Source organism: Etheostoma cragini, chromosome 23 (genome assembly GCF_013103735.1).
Source record: "Etheostoma cragini isolate CJK2018 chromosome 23, CSU_Ecrag_1.0, whole genome shotgun sequence".
Taxonomy (NCBI): domain Eukaryota; kingdom Metazoa; phylum Chordata; class Actinopteri; order Perciformes; family Percidae; genus Etheostoma; species Etheostoma cragini.
In genome coordinates, this window is record NC_048429.1 from 12020403 (window position 1) to 12036511 (window position 16109).

The 16109-nt window shown below is 40.1% G+C and overlaps 2 protein-coding genes across 7 annotated transcripts; one reads left to right on the forward strand and one right to left on the reverse strand.

Annotated features, from left to right (window-relative positions):
* Positions 1 to 96: 96 nt before the first annotated feature.
* LOC117938860 (transcription intermediary factor 1-alpha-like) lies at positions 97 to 12598 on the reverse strand. 6 transcript variants are annotated; one of them, XM_034863798.1, is made up of 20 exons: positions 12500 to 12595; positions 11860 to 12175; positions 11032 to 11150; positions 10770 to 10917; positions 10354 to 10486; positions 10135 to 10251; positions 9743 to 9857; positions 9511 to 9657; positions 8620 to 8734; positions 7693 to 7832; positions 7217 to 7489; positions 6624 to 6746; positions 6338 to 6485; positions 6151 to 6208; positions 5453 to 5579; positions 4211 to 4506; positions 2920 to 3031; positions 2663 to 2737; positions 2023 to 2184; positions 97 to 1805 (listed from the first exon to the last, which is right to left on the reverse strand). In XM_034863798.1, the coding sequence occupies exons 2-20, from the start codon at positions 12131 to 12133 to the stop codon at positions 1236 to 1238; spliced, it is 3252 nt and encodes a 1083-aa protein (XP_034719689.1). In that variant the 5' UTR covers positions 12134 to 12175; positions 12500 to 12595; the 3' UTR covers positions 97 to 1235. The 6 variants fall into 6 exon arrangements, with proteins under 6 accessions (XP_034719689.1, XP_034719686.1, XP_034719687.1 ...); XM_034863795.1 differs by having other exon boundaries at positions 11860 to 12205; positions 12491 to 12595; XM_034863796.1 differs by having other exon boundaries at positions 11860 to 12205; positions 12561 to 12582.
* On the forward strand, positions 11928 to 15438 carry LOC117938861 (aldo-keto reductase family 1 member D1-like). The gene is made up of 10 exons (XM_034863801.1): positions 11928 to 12026; positions 12810 to 13078; positions 13240 to 13407; positions 13515 to 13631; positions 13778 to 13855; positions 14151 to 14273; positions 14538 to 14647; positions 14793 to 14958; positions 15086 to 15168; positions 15258 to 15438. Exons 2-10 carry the CDS (start codon positions 12980 to 12982, stop codon positions 15298 to 15300), a joined length of 987 nt encoding a protein of 328 aa, XP_034719692.1. The 5' UTR covers positions 11928 to 12026; positions 12810 to 12979; the 3' UTR covers positions 15301 to 15438.
* The last annotated feature ends 671 nt before the right edge of the window (positions 15439 to 16109 follow it).

Sequence of the window (16109 nt, forward strand, 5' to 3'; positions counted from 1 at the left end):
ACAAAATGAGCATACATTTGTGGCTCAGAACCACCTTTTTCAGCTTGCATCATTTCATATTTTCTCAAAAGAAATAAACTAAATAAAGAAGACAAGTCAGATCTACATGTAACCCTGTTTATTACAAATATTGTAAATGCAGGTTTTATGTTCAACATTGTTTGCAGAGTTCATTAGCAGATCCTGTGTATCCTCAATAAATAACAAAAGCAATAATAGTAGACATTATCATCTATATTGAAATTGAAGTGTCAGTTTTTGATTCATTCTTTTTACCTCAAGTGACACGACGACCGTACAGAAATGCTTAGTTAATTGAATCTATGTCAAAAAATGTTTCTTGATAATTGCACAAACCTTTCGAGTGAGGGAAACCAGATCTAACAAAGCGTAGGCCTAATCTCATGCTGCAGAAGGACAAGGACACAATATGGAGAACACACTGATGTCAGTGGCTGATGATGAGAAACTGATAATTGTGTCTCCGAGTTATCTCAGACTGATAAAAGTAATGTCAACAAAGTCGGAAGAATTGTTCTCCTGATAAAAACCAAGCAGGCTGCTGTCATGACACATTGCTGGGATTTGGGGGATAAGAGGCGTCAAACAAAGAAACAGCAATGAAACCACCAAGAGTGGCAACTCATTTTCTTTCTCACACAACCAAATAGCATAAACATTTCAAAATGTCAGGCCTTTCTATTTACAGTGGCTCTATGCGTTAGATGCAAAGCATTAATACAACACTAATCAAATAAAAAAATACTATTGCGATAAAACATGATTGTTTTATGAGCTAAATGGCTAATACAAGTTAGCCAAAATCTATAAACAAAAGGAAGGCGTTAACTATTCGAGACATCTTGCATGCATTACTGACCAAATATTATTTTGATGACGATAACTCATAGATGATCCTATCAATAAAAAGTATCTTTAATGTGCTTTTCTTTGTCCTCATCAAAGATAACTTTCAGTTACAGTAAAATTGTAACCTCTGTCCAGCAAAAGACAAAAAAAGCGTATTTACTCCTTTCGTTGTGCATCTACACCATGACCGCTACTATAGTCTATTTAGTAAAGCGGACACCGTTTTTTCTATTGTAAATATGACATATAAATTACAACAACAAAAAGTCGTCTGATTGCAGCAAATGTCGGTCCACACTGGGGCCACTTCTGTGGAAGACTGAAATCATCCATCCTTTCTAAAGTTTCTCTCTGTTGTATTCCATCTATCCCTCCTCCTCTTTGGCTGTGTCTGCAGGAGCGGACTCCTTCTCCTGGGTTTCATCTGGATCCACCGGCGTGTCTGTAGGGAGCTGAGGGCTCTCCTCTTTTGGGGAGCTGGGAGCTGCTTCGTCTTTCGTTTCCCTATCGGCAACTTGGGAGCTTTCCAGCTCTTTCACGGGAGTCTCTTCGTCCTGCTTTGCCTCCTCTGCAGGAAGCATGTCTCCATCCACAGCTGCGACGTTTTCATCCGCTGCCTTTTCGCTCGTGTCGATCACCTTCGCCTCCGTTTCAGACTTTTCTTCCTCTGCCGGGGCTGTCGCTTCTTCCAGATGGGGCAAGTCCTCTTCCACAGGCGGGATTCCGTTTTCCGCGGGGCTTTGTGGTTTATCGTCTTCAATGGGAGCCATGCCTTCCTGCATCATCTCTTCCTCTTCGTCTATCTCGTCCTCCAAAGGAGGGATCATCTGCTCTTCCCTCCCTCCCGGGAAGACCCTATCTGGGTAGACTAGTTTCAACTGTTCCTCAAAGTAGTCCTCCAAGTACAAGCCTGCACTCCCCACTTCTGAGGTCGCCTGTACAATCAGGGCACATAAACTTTTAGGTTCAAGAAAGCACATACTAATGATTAGTTCATATTTGCCAGTACGCCCAAACATGTGTGGTACAGTAAATAAAGAAATGTCACTGGGTAATTCACATATATGGCATTAGACATTACTATATAACAATCAATTTGATGGCAACTGGTTATATTTTCCCCAAATATATTGTATATAAAGTGATGTTTACCTTGTAGTACTTTGCACAGTTGAAAAATATGAGGCGGACGTCAGCGACAAACCCATCCGGACTAATATAGCATTCCCCTTCCTGCGACTTTGAGTCCAGTTTCTTCTTGACTATGGAGAGATCCATCGGAGTCTTGATCAGCTCTTTGTACCTTCTTGTCTCCTAAATCAGAAAAACAGTCAAAGTTAAGCCCCTAATAAAACTAATATAAGAATCAGAGGTTCTCTCAAAAGTGAATAGCCTCTTTCAAACACAGTTTTTTTATACAAAAACAACAACTACTACTTAATGTGATCTTACATAAAATAACTCCATTATGTGTCTTTCCATAGTGGCTGTTTAGACTTCACTAATGTATTAGCTTCTGGTGACAAGTTACCCTTTCCAATTATGATCTCAAATAACTATCAAAGTACAAATTTACTCACATTGTAATGAATAATTTCTCCACTGAAAACAATGTAGCAGTTTCCTTGGCATCCACTGATATTTTCCTTTCTAAATTAATAGAATAACTTTTACAACATTAGATTTTTACCCCTCTACCTACTTCAAATACAAAGTAAGTGTCAGCAAAAAAAAAAAAACAGCACAGCACAGCTTTTACTTTATTGACAAAATAGGTAACAGAGTAGCTTACTGATGGAGTAGCAGGCTGCTGGAAGTCAGTGCTGAAGTCATTGCAGAACAGACGTAACAGCAGCCTCTCACACCTCTGCGTGTATGAAAATAAAAGGAAACATTAGATGAGGCATTTAACTGACCATGCTATGTGGAGAAAATGAAACTTGTTAGAGGGGAGACAGTGAGAAGAATGACTATAACAACACAACGATCAGGTTTAGGCGCTGCAGAATATCCTGCACAGAAACGTGAATAGCAGCTCAGTGAGCATACCCTTCTTTCAACAGGTGGGCACCCTTCAGAGACGGGGTCATCCTTGCTGTCGCAGTCATACTTCATCTCAGGAGAGGCGAGGTCTCGGCAGAGCGAACAGAACCATTCCCCACTGCAGAGAGACATCAGGACAGGAGAAGCTGTCAGGACGGACGCACGGAGTGGCCGACTACTGCTGAGTATGACCAAACCTGCACTGTGCTGTCAGGGTCATTACTGAGACCTGGAGAACATGCTGTCACAATCCCCATCATCAGAATACTTTTTTAAATGAGTAAATACATATTGTAAACTTGACTGACACATTATGACCGAGTATAGTAATGTTTGAGTTTTACTACAAGAAATTAAAGAAATGCATCATGAATAGCCTTGAAAAAACACATCTCAAGGGGTTTATCCTAATAATAAACCAATTCTGAACATAAACTGGTTTTTTTTGTTGGTGAAATAGATTCCTTAATTTGTTGATCGTGCTTTTCAGATGTACCACCACTCAGAAACAGAACTTTTAGTATCACAAAGCAATACTGCAAATGCATGCACACTTGTCAGATTAGCCCACACAAGAACACCATTATGTAATTATTAAATAATTGCAATTTGCTTCAAGGTCAGGATCAAAACGTTCGAGGCAAAGGAAAGTGGAAAGCTTTTGTACTTTCCATCGCCGCCACAGTATTCTCTACAAGCAATGTTGATAGAATGGGCTAATTAATACCACAAACATTTTGTGTTAGATTGTTTTAAATTTCAGAGAAAAATTTGGATGTTGGTGTAGGGCTGGGCAATATAGAGAAAATCAAATATCACGATATTCTTGACCAAATTCCTTAAGGTCGATATTGCGACGGTATTGTATGGTTGACTGGTGGTTGCAAATGTTATTTACACTTTTATATTTTTGATAAATATTCTCCGGAAATGATTTAATGACTTAGTGGGTAAAGGTAATTATAGAACAGCTAGAACAGTCTGGTAAGTTGAGAAAATGACATCACTTTACCGTAATGCAGCCTGTAAAACCAGGAAAGACAACACTACAATATCTAGTCTCGTATTACGATGTCGATACAACATCGATATATTGCCCAGGCCTATGTTGGTGTGCCATATATTACAGTAGTTAAGACAATATTCTCCAACTTTGGTTTGGAAAAACTATGATGACATAGAATTTTCAAGAATAAAACATAGACATCCAGTAGTCAAACGTATTTTTGTGTCAAAAAGCATTATGATGATCTATTGTGCTACCATAGCATTGAGACAATGGCAATCTGTCTCTCACCTGGGAGACTCATTGAGAGCGGGAATGTGGCAGGCCAGATGAAAAACTTTGGGACACTTGTCGCAACAGAGCAGCTCCCCTCCGTTCTGACAGACGGCGCACCAGTCCTCGTTAGGATCTTCCTCCGGCTCCGCTCTCTTCTCGGACTCTGGCTGCGCTGCGGGCTGCGGACGCTGCTCTTTCCCAGACTCTGATCCGGGGTCTGGGACCGGGGCCGGCACCTTTGGCTGCTGCCGAGGCTTTGACTGAGCCCCGGTGCTGCTGTCTGGCAGGCTGGACCCTACGCTGGACTGCACCTGTGGGCAAAGGAGAAGTGGGATGTATGCAGTTAGATACAATGACTAAGAGAAGGACAAAAAAACAGTGGGAAAGTGAGCATTTTACATTTTTGTCTAAATGCGACATTTCGGGGGAAAAAATGCTAAATTTCCTAAAATATTCTGCACTTAAGCAACTTAGGGCTGGGCAATAATCTAAAAGGATAATTCATCGCCTTGCAATGGAGTCGTATGGTGATGAAATCATCTATCGAGACATTGTGATAACAAAGATGTTATCTAAGTTGATAACAAGCACATACTAACCCACATTTCTCAGAAAATCTGATTTGAAATATTTATCATCTGAAGACGGCGGCTTTGTTTTTACATCCCACTATACATTACCCCTCATTTCAAAGCGAATGACAAACTGGACCCCAAATGGAAACCTTCCAGTCGAACAATCCTCCAACTTTAGTCTCCATTACCCCAGAATACGAGACATGCATACAGCTCAGGACCGGGTCCCCTCTGCATTATAATGTGAACAGATCCATTGGAACCTAAACGTTGGTTAAAATAAATTGTGCTTTATTGTTTAACTTATGGGAATACCTTATTGTAGTTAAATCAAACTATTGTTTGTGCATGCATGTGAACATAGTCAGTGTATAGTTGGAAAAGAATTCTCTACACTTTCACTTGAAACTGTTTTTGTTCATTTTGCCCTTTGCAAGTTCTTAATAAAATGAGAAAATACTCGGTACACTTCATTTTTTAAGTATTTAATTTACACAGTAGTATACAAAAATAGGCTTTATCATGTGGTTTTTTCATATAGACTATTTATTTATTGAAATACCATAAAACATTGTCTATCGTGATCTATATATATATATTGAGATATGAAATGACCTACATCGAGACAGAAGATTTTGGCCGTCTAGGCCCAGCCCTAATGTAACCCCAGTGATTCTCTTACAAATCGAACTTCATCCTCATCCTCCGGCTCGTCTTTGATGACAATGACGGGCCCTGGTGACGACCTTCTCCGTCGCTTTGCTGAGGGTGCAGATGGAGGCTCAGAAGTTTGCCTCCAGGAAGTCGTCCTTCAACACACAAATTGCCAGTGTGATTACAAGGGGAGATTGTGACCATGATTTAGTTTTTTTTTTTTAAACACACTGGCCTTGTTTCATGCATTGCTTTGGAAGCTCAGATTGCATTTGTCTTCTGAATAACTCGAATGCCACTTGTTATATATTAGTTACACAGTGATAGCTTAGTAAAATCATAAAAAAATTGTGTCACATAGGGTACATTTAAGATATATATTTATATATTTGAGTGAGCAAACTATATTGTAGGCTAAAACAAGGGAGTAGAGTGTAAGACTGAATGCTGATTACAGACAACTGCTGTCATAACATGACAGAATGTAAAGTAATTTCAGTGTTGTGCGTAGGCTTCTAATCACACATTAAAAGCAGCAAGTAGCACTTCCCACGGGTCTATCTAGTTAACAAGCACGGATTCAACAACATAAAGGAAAAAGATTAGTCATAATCTCTCCCAGAGACAGGGAACAGAGGCTAAATATTTGAATACTCATATGTAAAGATGAACTAATGGAAAAAGGGAGGAACTGTGACGAGGACCAGTTTTAGGATCTCTTCTTACCCTGTGCTTCTGTCTGATGAAGAGGGTTTGGCCATCGGGGAATTCTGCCTTACTTGAACTTGAGAGAAGATGAAATAAAAACTATTTTAGGTCTGGAAGTCATGATGAAAAGATTCAATTTAAAAATGAATTCTCTAACAGGATAGGAACTTTGGGGCTGTTGCTACAGCAGAGCAGTGATAATGACCTGCTATGTGATTAAATGTGCTTGTTTTGTCTGCAGGTGCTGAAGCTAGACTTGGAGCAAAGCTGGGTTTGGGGATAGAGATGGTGATGGAGGGGACAGATCCACCAGCCTCACTCCTCTTCAGGAAAGAGGACTCCGTTGGGCCCCGCTTTGGGAAATAAAAACAAAACAGGGTGTAACTAATATATCATAAAAGTTACACAAAAACAAATATTTTCGCTCCCTGGAAAGATTTTGGACTGGGGACCTCGAAGGTCCACTCAACTCCTTCTCCTCTCGTACTAACCTGATGTAGAGACATCTGTGTAGCCGCTGCGGCAGACAGAGGCTGCGGGTAGCGAGACGTACCCTGCAACACATCCATGGGTTTAGGAGGGAAGCTAGAGCTTTGGATCAGATCTCTCAGAGACTAGATGTAGAAGAAAGTTGAAGTTGAAAGAATAGTTTAGGTTTTAACAAAGCAAGTGTAGAAGGAACTATAAGTCACTCAGTCGGATTTGATTAACTGGAAACAATAGGTGTAAAGACATAGGATTAAAGAAAGATAAAATCCTGACATTAGAAATGGTGGTATCTAGAAGATGAAAAGGAACCACTATAATCCAGTGGATAAACCAAATTGAGTTAACCCACTGTTGAGGCAGAAGATAGAGCAATATTTACGTCAACTAAACCTCATGTGATTAAAAAACATGAAGTGGGCTAAAGACGACAACACCAGCGTTGGGAACTTGATGCTTTACGCAGTCTTTCTGGAATTTAACACTTTGATAAGCACTGTCTACAAAAATTTGTGACAAGCCATGTTTGGCATTGGGAACATACAGTACATTCCTCACACAGGGACACATTCTCGTGTTTCTTCATGTTCTAACATACCTGAGCAGCTGGGTATCCTGTGTTGTGAAGCATGGATGATGTGGGGCTTCTAGTGTTAGGGTGGGAGCTTCCGTATCTGCGCCCTTGCTGTCCCAAGCTGGGGGGACCTTGGGAGGGGGACGACCCGCCATGGATGGGTCTAGTTGGGGGTGGAGGGCCGGGAGGTCCCGGAGGGCCGGGGGGTCCTGGGGGTCCCGGGAGCCTGGCGTTTTGGTACCAGGACCAATGGTTTGGAGGGGGCTGCCTGTGGGGCTGCTGGGAAAGCTTGTCCACCTTGAACAGAGGAATAAGAGATGTCTATCTATGAAATGAATGCAGTAGTATTTAATAAGGCTAACAGTGGTGAGCAAGAGGAAGATTTAACAAATCTAACAGTGGCTAATAAAACAGTGGCTTTGTCTTTTTAGGCTCCTCTGTCCCTGTAACAAATTAACTGGTCAGGGTATTAAAAACTACAGACCGGGATGAAAACCTACCTGCAGCTGGAGCTGAGCCAGCGTGCTCTGTCGCTGCTGAGCTGAGACTGAGAGACCTCCCGCTGGCGCCTCTGCTCTGGGACCGGCCTGGTTGTTGGTGATGGGCAGCCGGCCCGGACCCCTTTCCACAAGCAGAGAACCTGAAGAGAATAAGAAAAAAATGAAGAAATAAATCAGAAATTGTGTCCCAGTCTTCTGGTTGAGGGAGTATTAGCTAAACAATGTTGTTGCCGCATCAGCTAAAAGAGTAGGCCACCATCGTCAGACTCACAACGCACATTAAAAAAGGATCTAAATCGATGCAGCAGAATTACATATATATCTATTTATTCAACATTCTTGTATTTTGTTTTTGTAGTCTTGAGCTCCAACCTAAGCGGACTCACATGACATCACTAAAGTAAATATATATATATCAGTGGAATGGAGGATTCATACAGGGGTCCAGCCTCTCATACATAATGTTCCTGTTTAAGACTACTATTCACAATGTGACATTCTTCATCAAAACAACCCATAAATGTGGTTAAACAAAAAAAAGAAGATAATGAAAAAACAAGATTACGGTACATAAAGTGAAAATGTAAGATTACAATAAATGTTTCCCACATGTTTTTATCTTCTTCGTCTTTATAACCTTTATTTTGTTTGTCAAAGAGGAAACTATTTTGCGAGACAAAATGGATTGCGTGACGTATAAATAGAATTATTAATTATGACGTAGACATCCGAGAAAATCTATTGATCGCGTGAGAAAAGTCATTATGGTATTGTTTGGCTTTTTTTTTATATCAGCGACCTAAATTCAAAGACATCAAAACAGCTGCAGGAAAATAAACCGCGTACTACTTCTAGAATTGGTTATCAATCAAAAAATTGTTGCTGCTTTGGTCGTAATGTAAATTTCTAAGTAAGTGTTTGTCTTACCAAGGTCTACATTTGTGGCCCAGAAACCAGAGCGACACTGAAAGCGCACTGAACTCTGAGGGACGATGGAGGGATTACAGCTTGCTCTCATCAGGTAATGGATCTGAAAAAGGATCTAGAAGACAAAAAGACAGGAATTTGATTATTAATCCCCAGTGGGGAAATTACAATTTACACTCTGTGTACACGCTTTGTTAGTAATCACACACAGGCCTAAAATACACAAACCCATGCTCAGGACCTATACATGCACTAATGGAGAGATGTCATAGTGAGTGGACTGCCAGCTGAACCAGCGCCCTGAGCGGTTGGGGGGGGGGGTGTACAGTGCCGTGCTCAAGAGCACCTGGCAGTGCCCAGGAGGTGAAGTGGCATCTCTCCAGCCACCAATCCACACTCCGTACTTTTTGGTCCATATGGGGACTGGAACCAGTGACCCTCCGGTTCCCAACCCAACTCCCTACAGACTGAGCTACTGCCACCCCAACATTATAAAGTAGTGTAGGTTTTGTCAGATTATTATTATCATTTCTTTATTTAAGATAATGTTTTGGGCACGTTTAGACCTTTGTTGACAGGACAGCTGAAAATGTGAAAGGGGGGGGAGAGGGAGAGAGAGAGAGAGAGAGAGAGAGAGAGAGAGAGAGAGAGAGAGAGAGAGAGAGAGGGGCGGAATGACATGCAACAAGGGGCCGCAGGTCAGAGTTGACCTCTATTTATGGGTGCCCGCTCTACCAACTGGGCTATCCGGGCGTCCTCAAATTATTACTTTAATTATTTATGTATTTCTTCAGTATTTTTTATCTACTACAACAGAAAGTGCACGTAACAATTACACTGATTGAATTACAAAGTGTTTTTAAATTGCTGTTTGATGTTAAAGTCACTCACCAGTCTCTTGCAGTACAGGAGGGCTGTTCCACTTTGGCTGGCTGTCGCCCATTTGGTAAAGCTGATGACATGGTCCAGGTGTCTGGTCAGACAGTTGACGTCCTCTTGCTGCTTTTTTAAACCCAGCTCATGGTCCTTAGTCAGAGCCTAGGGGTAAACGTGTGCATGAATTGTCATTTTAAATGTCATATTTACCTTTGAAAAGTCATTAAACAATACAGATTAAACATACCTCAAGCTGGTTAACCAGAATCTTTCCCTTCCTGTTGATCTCCATAATCAAGTTACAGATAGACTTCTTTATTTCATTAGTGACAGCCTTCCGGTTTTCTTCAACTTGTTGGAGTCTGTGAAAATGAATGTAATATCATGTAATTGATTAAAACATACAGTAAATGTTCACACCCAGGCGTTTTTTTGCGGTGTCATACAAAGTCAAAGCAAAGACACAATTAGATGCTGATTGGCAGCGGGAATGGTGCAACACATATGACGCAAAATTTGCGCCACTTGCGTGAGCTGAAGTCTTTTAGCACTGGTGTGAATAACGCAAGCAGTGCAAATGCGAGTAAACATAAATGATCACAACATGATGATAGTCCCAGCTGTAGAGGCAAACTTTACCCAGTGCTGATACAGCTGGACATGTCTTCAATGGCCTTTCTTTTCTCTTGTAACTGCTGCGTCATGTTCTCAAGATACTGTCTGTGGTTCCTGTACGCATCCTCCAAAAACTGGTAGCTGGACACAAAGAATATGCGCATTAATGATTCGATCACCTTTTCATAGTGTTTTGGTCCAAATAAATGCACATGATCAGCCTATCAAGGGAACTCCGCCTACTTGTGATCCTTGTGTTTAAGCAGCTGACAGTCCCGACAGGTGAGTCGGTCACACGTCTCACAAAAAAGCTTCAACGGCTCCTGCTTATGGATGTCACAAAACACAGGCTTCTGTGTGGACATACCTAATGCTTCTGGGACAATAGAATTTAGAACATAGACAAATGTAAAGTCAGTTTATGTCACGCTAAATGCTTGCTCAGTTTTATACCTATCCCATCATTATCATGACATCTTGCCAGAATAATACTCAAAACTCATCTAGGAGGTAGAAAAATTGTCACAGCTGTCGGCGTCTTTTCTGATCAGCTACCTTTGTGTATTTATCACATACATATATATAATATTCAATTGTATATAATGTAATATATAATATATTCAGAAACTTGCTTTTTCCTGCGGTGTAGGACACACTACCTGGAGACATCTCCTCCTTCTGGCGAATGGTGTGATCCCTTGTGAACTTGACCCTTTGGTGCGCCTCGATACATGTCACACACAGAAACTCCACACACTCAACGCAGTAACCTGTTGCCTCTGTGTTGTCATCGCAGCTCATACACACCTTTCGAAGACAAAAAAATAAAGAACAAATTAAAAAAATAAGCACTTTAGTCTTGGGAGAGTGGTGTCATAAAATCAAACTGATGTGAGACGAACAGCTCAGGATAGGACCAACCTGGCTGGTTTTCTCCACGGTGCTGCTTGGCACCTCAGCAGAGTCTTTGACAAAGAAATTATCCAACATGTCTATCTCCCAACATTCCTGTCTGCATACTGGACATCGAATGGCACCCACTGGAACAAGAGACCAGATACAATATTAAAAGGTATCAGCTCAAAACTACTTGCATGACTTTATTGTTTAGAACAAGCACAGATATGGGTGACATGAGACTAGAAATCACCTAGGATTTAAATAAGATATAAATATATAGAGACAGGCGACCAACAGGTATAGTATGGACTTAGTCATTTGAGACTAGGGTATAAGATACATAATACATTGTTTTGATTTTTATTAAAGACTGAATTTCAATTAAATGAAACACTTGAATGAGTTTATCTGTATGGTACAGCATGCAAGACTAATGCATCTGGCCTGTGAGGATTCTGTCAACAGAATTCATCGCAAAGCTGTTTACATATAATATCAGTATCCAAAAAGATCTTGAGATTTTGTATTATTTACATCATCTAGTCCCACTAATTGGTTGCCCATTCCAAAATAGGACAACTTAACTCATTTTAATGTAGTGTGTATATATTAGAGCTGATATACTGTTTGGTTGTTTTGTATGTGTAAGCATATTGTGAGCGAATATGTTCCAAAGTAATATTCCTCGTATGTGTCCTCATACCTGACAAATAAAGCTGATTCTGATTCTGATGTTACATATCTGCTGGGTAGTCCAAGCTGCTTCAGTTCTAGTTTGACATAAAGGCTTTTTCTGTACTATACATTAATAACAACTGTATCAGAGTTGCTACAATACACCACTCTCACGTGATTTGTTGTGGTCGACTTGGCCTTGCGAGTCACGCCTCGGATCCGCACTCCTGAAGGGGGCCGGGAGACACCTCTTGCAGAAAGAGTGAAGACACGGCAGGAGTTTGGGCTCTCTGTTGTGGAAGCTCAACTTGCAGATAGGACATGTGTCCATGAGCCCGAAGGTGCCTTGCTGTTTCAGCCTCTCTTCCTCAGCTGGCAAACTTTCTGCCTCGTTTTCCACGATAATGACAATGTCGTCGTTATTAACATTTTCGACACTTTCATCCATTTTTTCCGGCTGCTTCCCGATCTTTCCTTTCAGTCAATCAATATAGCGTTGAGATTGGAAACAAAGGAGAGCCTACAAGAGATAGGGAATATAAATAGTTATAATAGGCATTACAACATTACCGACACATTCATTTCATCCTACAAGATGGTTTATTAAACTGTGCGATAACAGTTTTAGCTAGTTAAGGTGTAACTGTTAATTCTCTCCGATTGGGAAGCTAACTAAATTAGCAACGTAGCCTCTTTTAATGGCAGATAAGCCAGAGACAAAAATGATTTAGTCCCCGGTTTGTGGCGTTTCTTATCCAACCAGGCGAATAATAACAGCACACAGTCACTTGTAGATAAAAATTACCTAACGTATATAGTATTTTGAAGCTCATATATCCATGGCGACTTGGGCATTCTTTGCTTAAAACACATACCATATTTTACCCAGACGGCACTGCGTTTTTTTTTAAAGCTACAGTGTCCGGTTGAGGCCACAATACATCATGTAGAAGGCAAATTGAGATTTGACATTTTCAACCAATGGTCATTAACCTGGGTTATATGTTGACCCCAAAAGTTTAAATGATAATAAATAACTCTCCTGATTAACATTTTTCATGATTGATTGATGTTAGGCACTGTTGTTTTATCTGTAAGATATTGTTGTCTTATCACTCACTCAGTTTTTTGCCAGTTTGAGTGGGAGGATGCTCTTTCTACCTGGGAGGAGTCTTTGCGGTGGACAAAGGGCAGTAGGACATTAACTGTGTCAACATCTACCGTATGGTATATATAACATGGGTCCTTGAATAAAGACCCAAACATCAGCATTGGGAAAGTGACTGACACTTTGATGAGCATGGACCTCACAGCGGAGAATCACTCCATTCCGATGAGAGATGGAAACAGCATACCTTTGATAGGACTGGGAACTTATGGGGATCCCCAAAGGGTAAGACACAGTATTTAGCCAGAATGCTTATAGGACAGACATTTATAATTTCCCTGCAAGTCCCAAAAACAATTTCATCTGACACTGACTTTGCTTCAAACTTATTATTTACTCCCAATGTGTATGTGTGTGTGTGTGTGTGTGTGTGTGTGTGTTCATAGACCCCTAAAGGAACTGCATATGAATCAGTCAAACTGGCGATTGAAACAGGGTACAGACACATTGATGGGGCTTTGGTCTATTTCAACGAACATGAGGTGGGACAAGCTATAAGGGAGAAAATTGCAGATGGAACTGTGACAAGAGAGGACATATTTTACTGTGGAAAGGTTTGCAAAGTTCTCTTCTTTGTGTGAGTGTCTGGAAATAGCTGTTTTGTTCTGAGTACTGCTACTTTGTAACAACTAATTCCCTTTCGTCTGCACTGCTCATGCAGTTGTGGAACACATTCCATCCCCCAGGAATGGTTCGTCCAGCTTTGGAGAAAACGTTGAAGACATTACAGCTGGATTATGTCGACCTCTATATTGTAGAAATGCCCACAGCCTTCAAGGTAATCATGTACTTAACGTCACATTAAAATGATACTTTTTGAATCTGTCGAAACAGCAATACATGGTTTATTCTGTATTTAATTTGACCAATACTAATAGTTGTGAATTACTGCCCAAATCACTGAATATTATAATTTTTTTGAAGCCAGGAGATATATATTACCCCAGAGATGAGAATGGGAAGTACATTTATCATCAAACAGACCTCTGTGCGACATGGGAGGTAAGACACGTTGGTAAATCATTTATGGAGAACACTACCTATAACTTCACAAGTATTTATGTCTATGAATATCCATTTATTTCCTTTTAAGTCTACAAACCCTTTCATTCACTACCTATTCATTGCAGACATACTGTCTATAGGCCAATGACACATGTAGAAAGAGATAAGTAACACTGGCCATTCATCATAGATATGTGTTCAAGGTTAGGAACCTAACCCGTGGTCATATTGTGTGCCATAAAACTTTCAAAGTCTAATTTGTTGCCTTCTGGTTGTGCGCCATTTTGGACAGGCTTTGGAGGCTTGCAAAGATGCCGGGCTGATAAAATCTATTGGAGTATCCAACTTCAACAAGAGGCAACTGGACTTGATCCTTAACAAACCTGGGCTGAAACACAAGCCTGTGTCAAACCAGGTACAGAGGTTTATAATACACCACAAATTAAGATTAAAACATCATTGGATCATAGAATGATATAAACGGCTGAACAAAACACAACACACAAGTATTATGTAATATGATGCTAAAGAAATATAGCATACAAATGTTAAAAACTCAACGTAGAAGAATGGTCTTGTTCTTTTTTGGAATCACAAAGTGGCCAGAGTTCACAAAGACAAATTAGGTATATCCTCAGTAACTAACAAACACTATTTGTGCTTCTTTTTTTTAACGCAGGTTGAATGCAATCCATATTTCACTCAACCAAAGTTGCTTGAGTTCTGCCAGAAGAATGATATCGTCATTGTGGGATACAGCCCTTTGGGGACATCTAGAGATGCATCCTGGTATGGAAGGGAAATATATAAAACATTGAGTTCATAACTAAGTATTTTTTAATCACATGACCTTTCACTATTAAAGTTGGTATGTAACTGTGAAAATGTAATGTGCTGTGTCATGGTAAGATGAATTTCACAATCAATTCAACAGGGTGAACCTAAAATGCCCCCCGCTGTTGGAAGATGAACTACTGGCATCGATTGCTAAAAAGTATAACAAGACCACAGCCCAGGTGGCCTTGAGGTTCAACGTGCAGAGAGGAGTGGTGGTCATCCCGAAAAGCTTCAACCCTGCTCGCATTAAGGAGAACTTTCAGGTTTGTTTGTATGGCATCAGTTAAGACAAGCATTCAGCATGCTGGGTACAGACTGCAATACACCGTCTTCAAAAACAGGAAATATAATATGAAATTTGTTGCTATCGGTCTGTTTTTTAAACTGCAGATTTTCGACTTCTCGCTTTCGGAGACTGAGATGAAGGCAATTGAGGGATTGAACAAGAATATTCGTTTTGTGGAACTTCTCATGTGAGTATATACTGTGCGAGTCAAGTTCTGTTCCTGTAATAAATAAATCAATAGATAGTAATGACTATTTCTCTTCATTGACTCAACAGGTGGTCTGATCACCCAGAGTATCCATTTCACGATGACTACTAGATGTCAGAGATGTCAAGACTTCAGCTAAATTGGATCAATCCAGCTGCAACGAAAATTAGTATTTTGAATTTACTTAATTTTAATGTGTACATTGATCCCACGTGATCATAATGTGTCTGACAATAAAACATGTTTTTCAATAAAACATGTTATCATTATTTTTTCATTATGGTAATTTGAATTTCTTGTGTGATGTTTAATAATTACATCATGTTCAGGATACCTAAAAATCCAGTTTGAGTCCGACCATAAGAACGCTGCTTCGTTTATATGAAAATGTAGCGATTTATGGAGAGCTGCTTTAGTGTGCACGAGTGGAGAGAGTGCATTTAGGAAAATGATAAACATGATAAACAAAGAATTCCCATTAATGTGGTAAACTGTGGTCCATCTGGTATAGCAGTACAAAAGATGCCTGTTGGTTTATTGATTGTATAATGCTATGAAACAGAACATTTTAATAGATACGTTTTCTAATAATCAATGGATCATTTCAGCCCAAGTGAACAATCAGGAAATCAAAAAACACACCACCATATTGCTGCGCAAGGTTTTCTGGATCTTCCCCCATGTGGATACACTCCTGTCCAGTATCACACTGAAATAATTATTTTGATTTGCGTCTTAGTTTAGCCCTTTTGCTTCATTATGCTACTACTGGTGTACATGGGTACATTAGCTCCAAATCACGTAGGAAAGAGATTGACAGTAAAAACAAAGAGAGACACAAATATGAAGATAAGTAAGAAATTAATAGAGGAAAAGTTCAAACTGAGACAAATAGATGAATATATTAGGAGAAAGATGAT

What these genes read in the sequence shown, in the direction of transcription:
- LOC117938860 (XM_034863794.1), bottom strand. Translation starts at nt 12,133, where the DNA reads ATGGATGAAAGTGTCGAAAATGTTAATAACGACGACATTGTCATTATC. An exon ending in GCTCTCAATGAGTCTCCCAG is followed by an intron (nt 3,032 to 4,210) that starts GTGAGAGACAGA and finishes GTCTCTCTGCAG; the next exon opens with TGGGGAATGGTTCTGTTCGC. An exon ending in GCCCACCTGTTGAAAGAAGG is followed by an intron (nt 2,738 to 2,919) that starts GTATGCTCACTG and finishes TCATACACGCAG; the next exon opens with AGGTGTGAGAGGCTGCTGTT.
- LOC117938861 (XM_034863801.1), top strand. Translation starts at nt 12,980, where the DNA reads ATGAGCATGGACCTCACAGCGGAGAATCACTCCATTCCGATGAGAGAT. An exon ending in ACCTCTGTGCGACATGGGAG is followed by an intron (nt 13,856 to 14,150) that starts GTAAGACACGTT and finishes CATTTTGGACAG; the next exon opens with GCTTTGGAGGCTTGCAAAGA. An exon ending in ACAAGCCTGTGTCAAACCAG is followed by an intron (nt 14,274 to 14,537) that starts GTACAGAGGTTT and finishes TTTTTAACGCAG; the next exon opens with GTTGAATGCAATCCATATTT.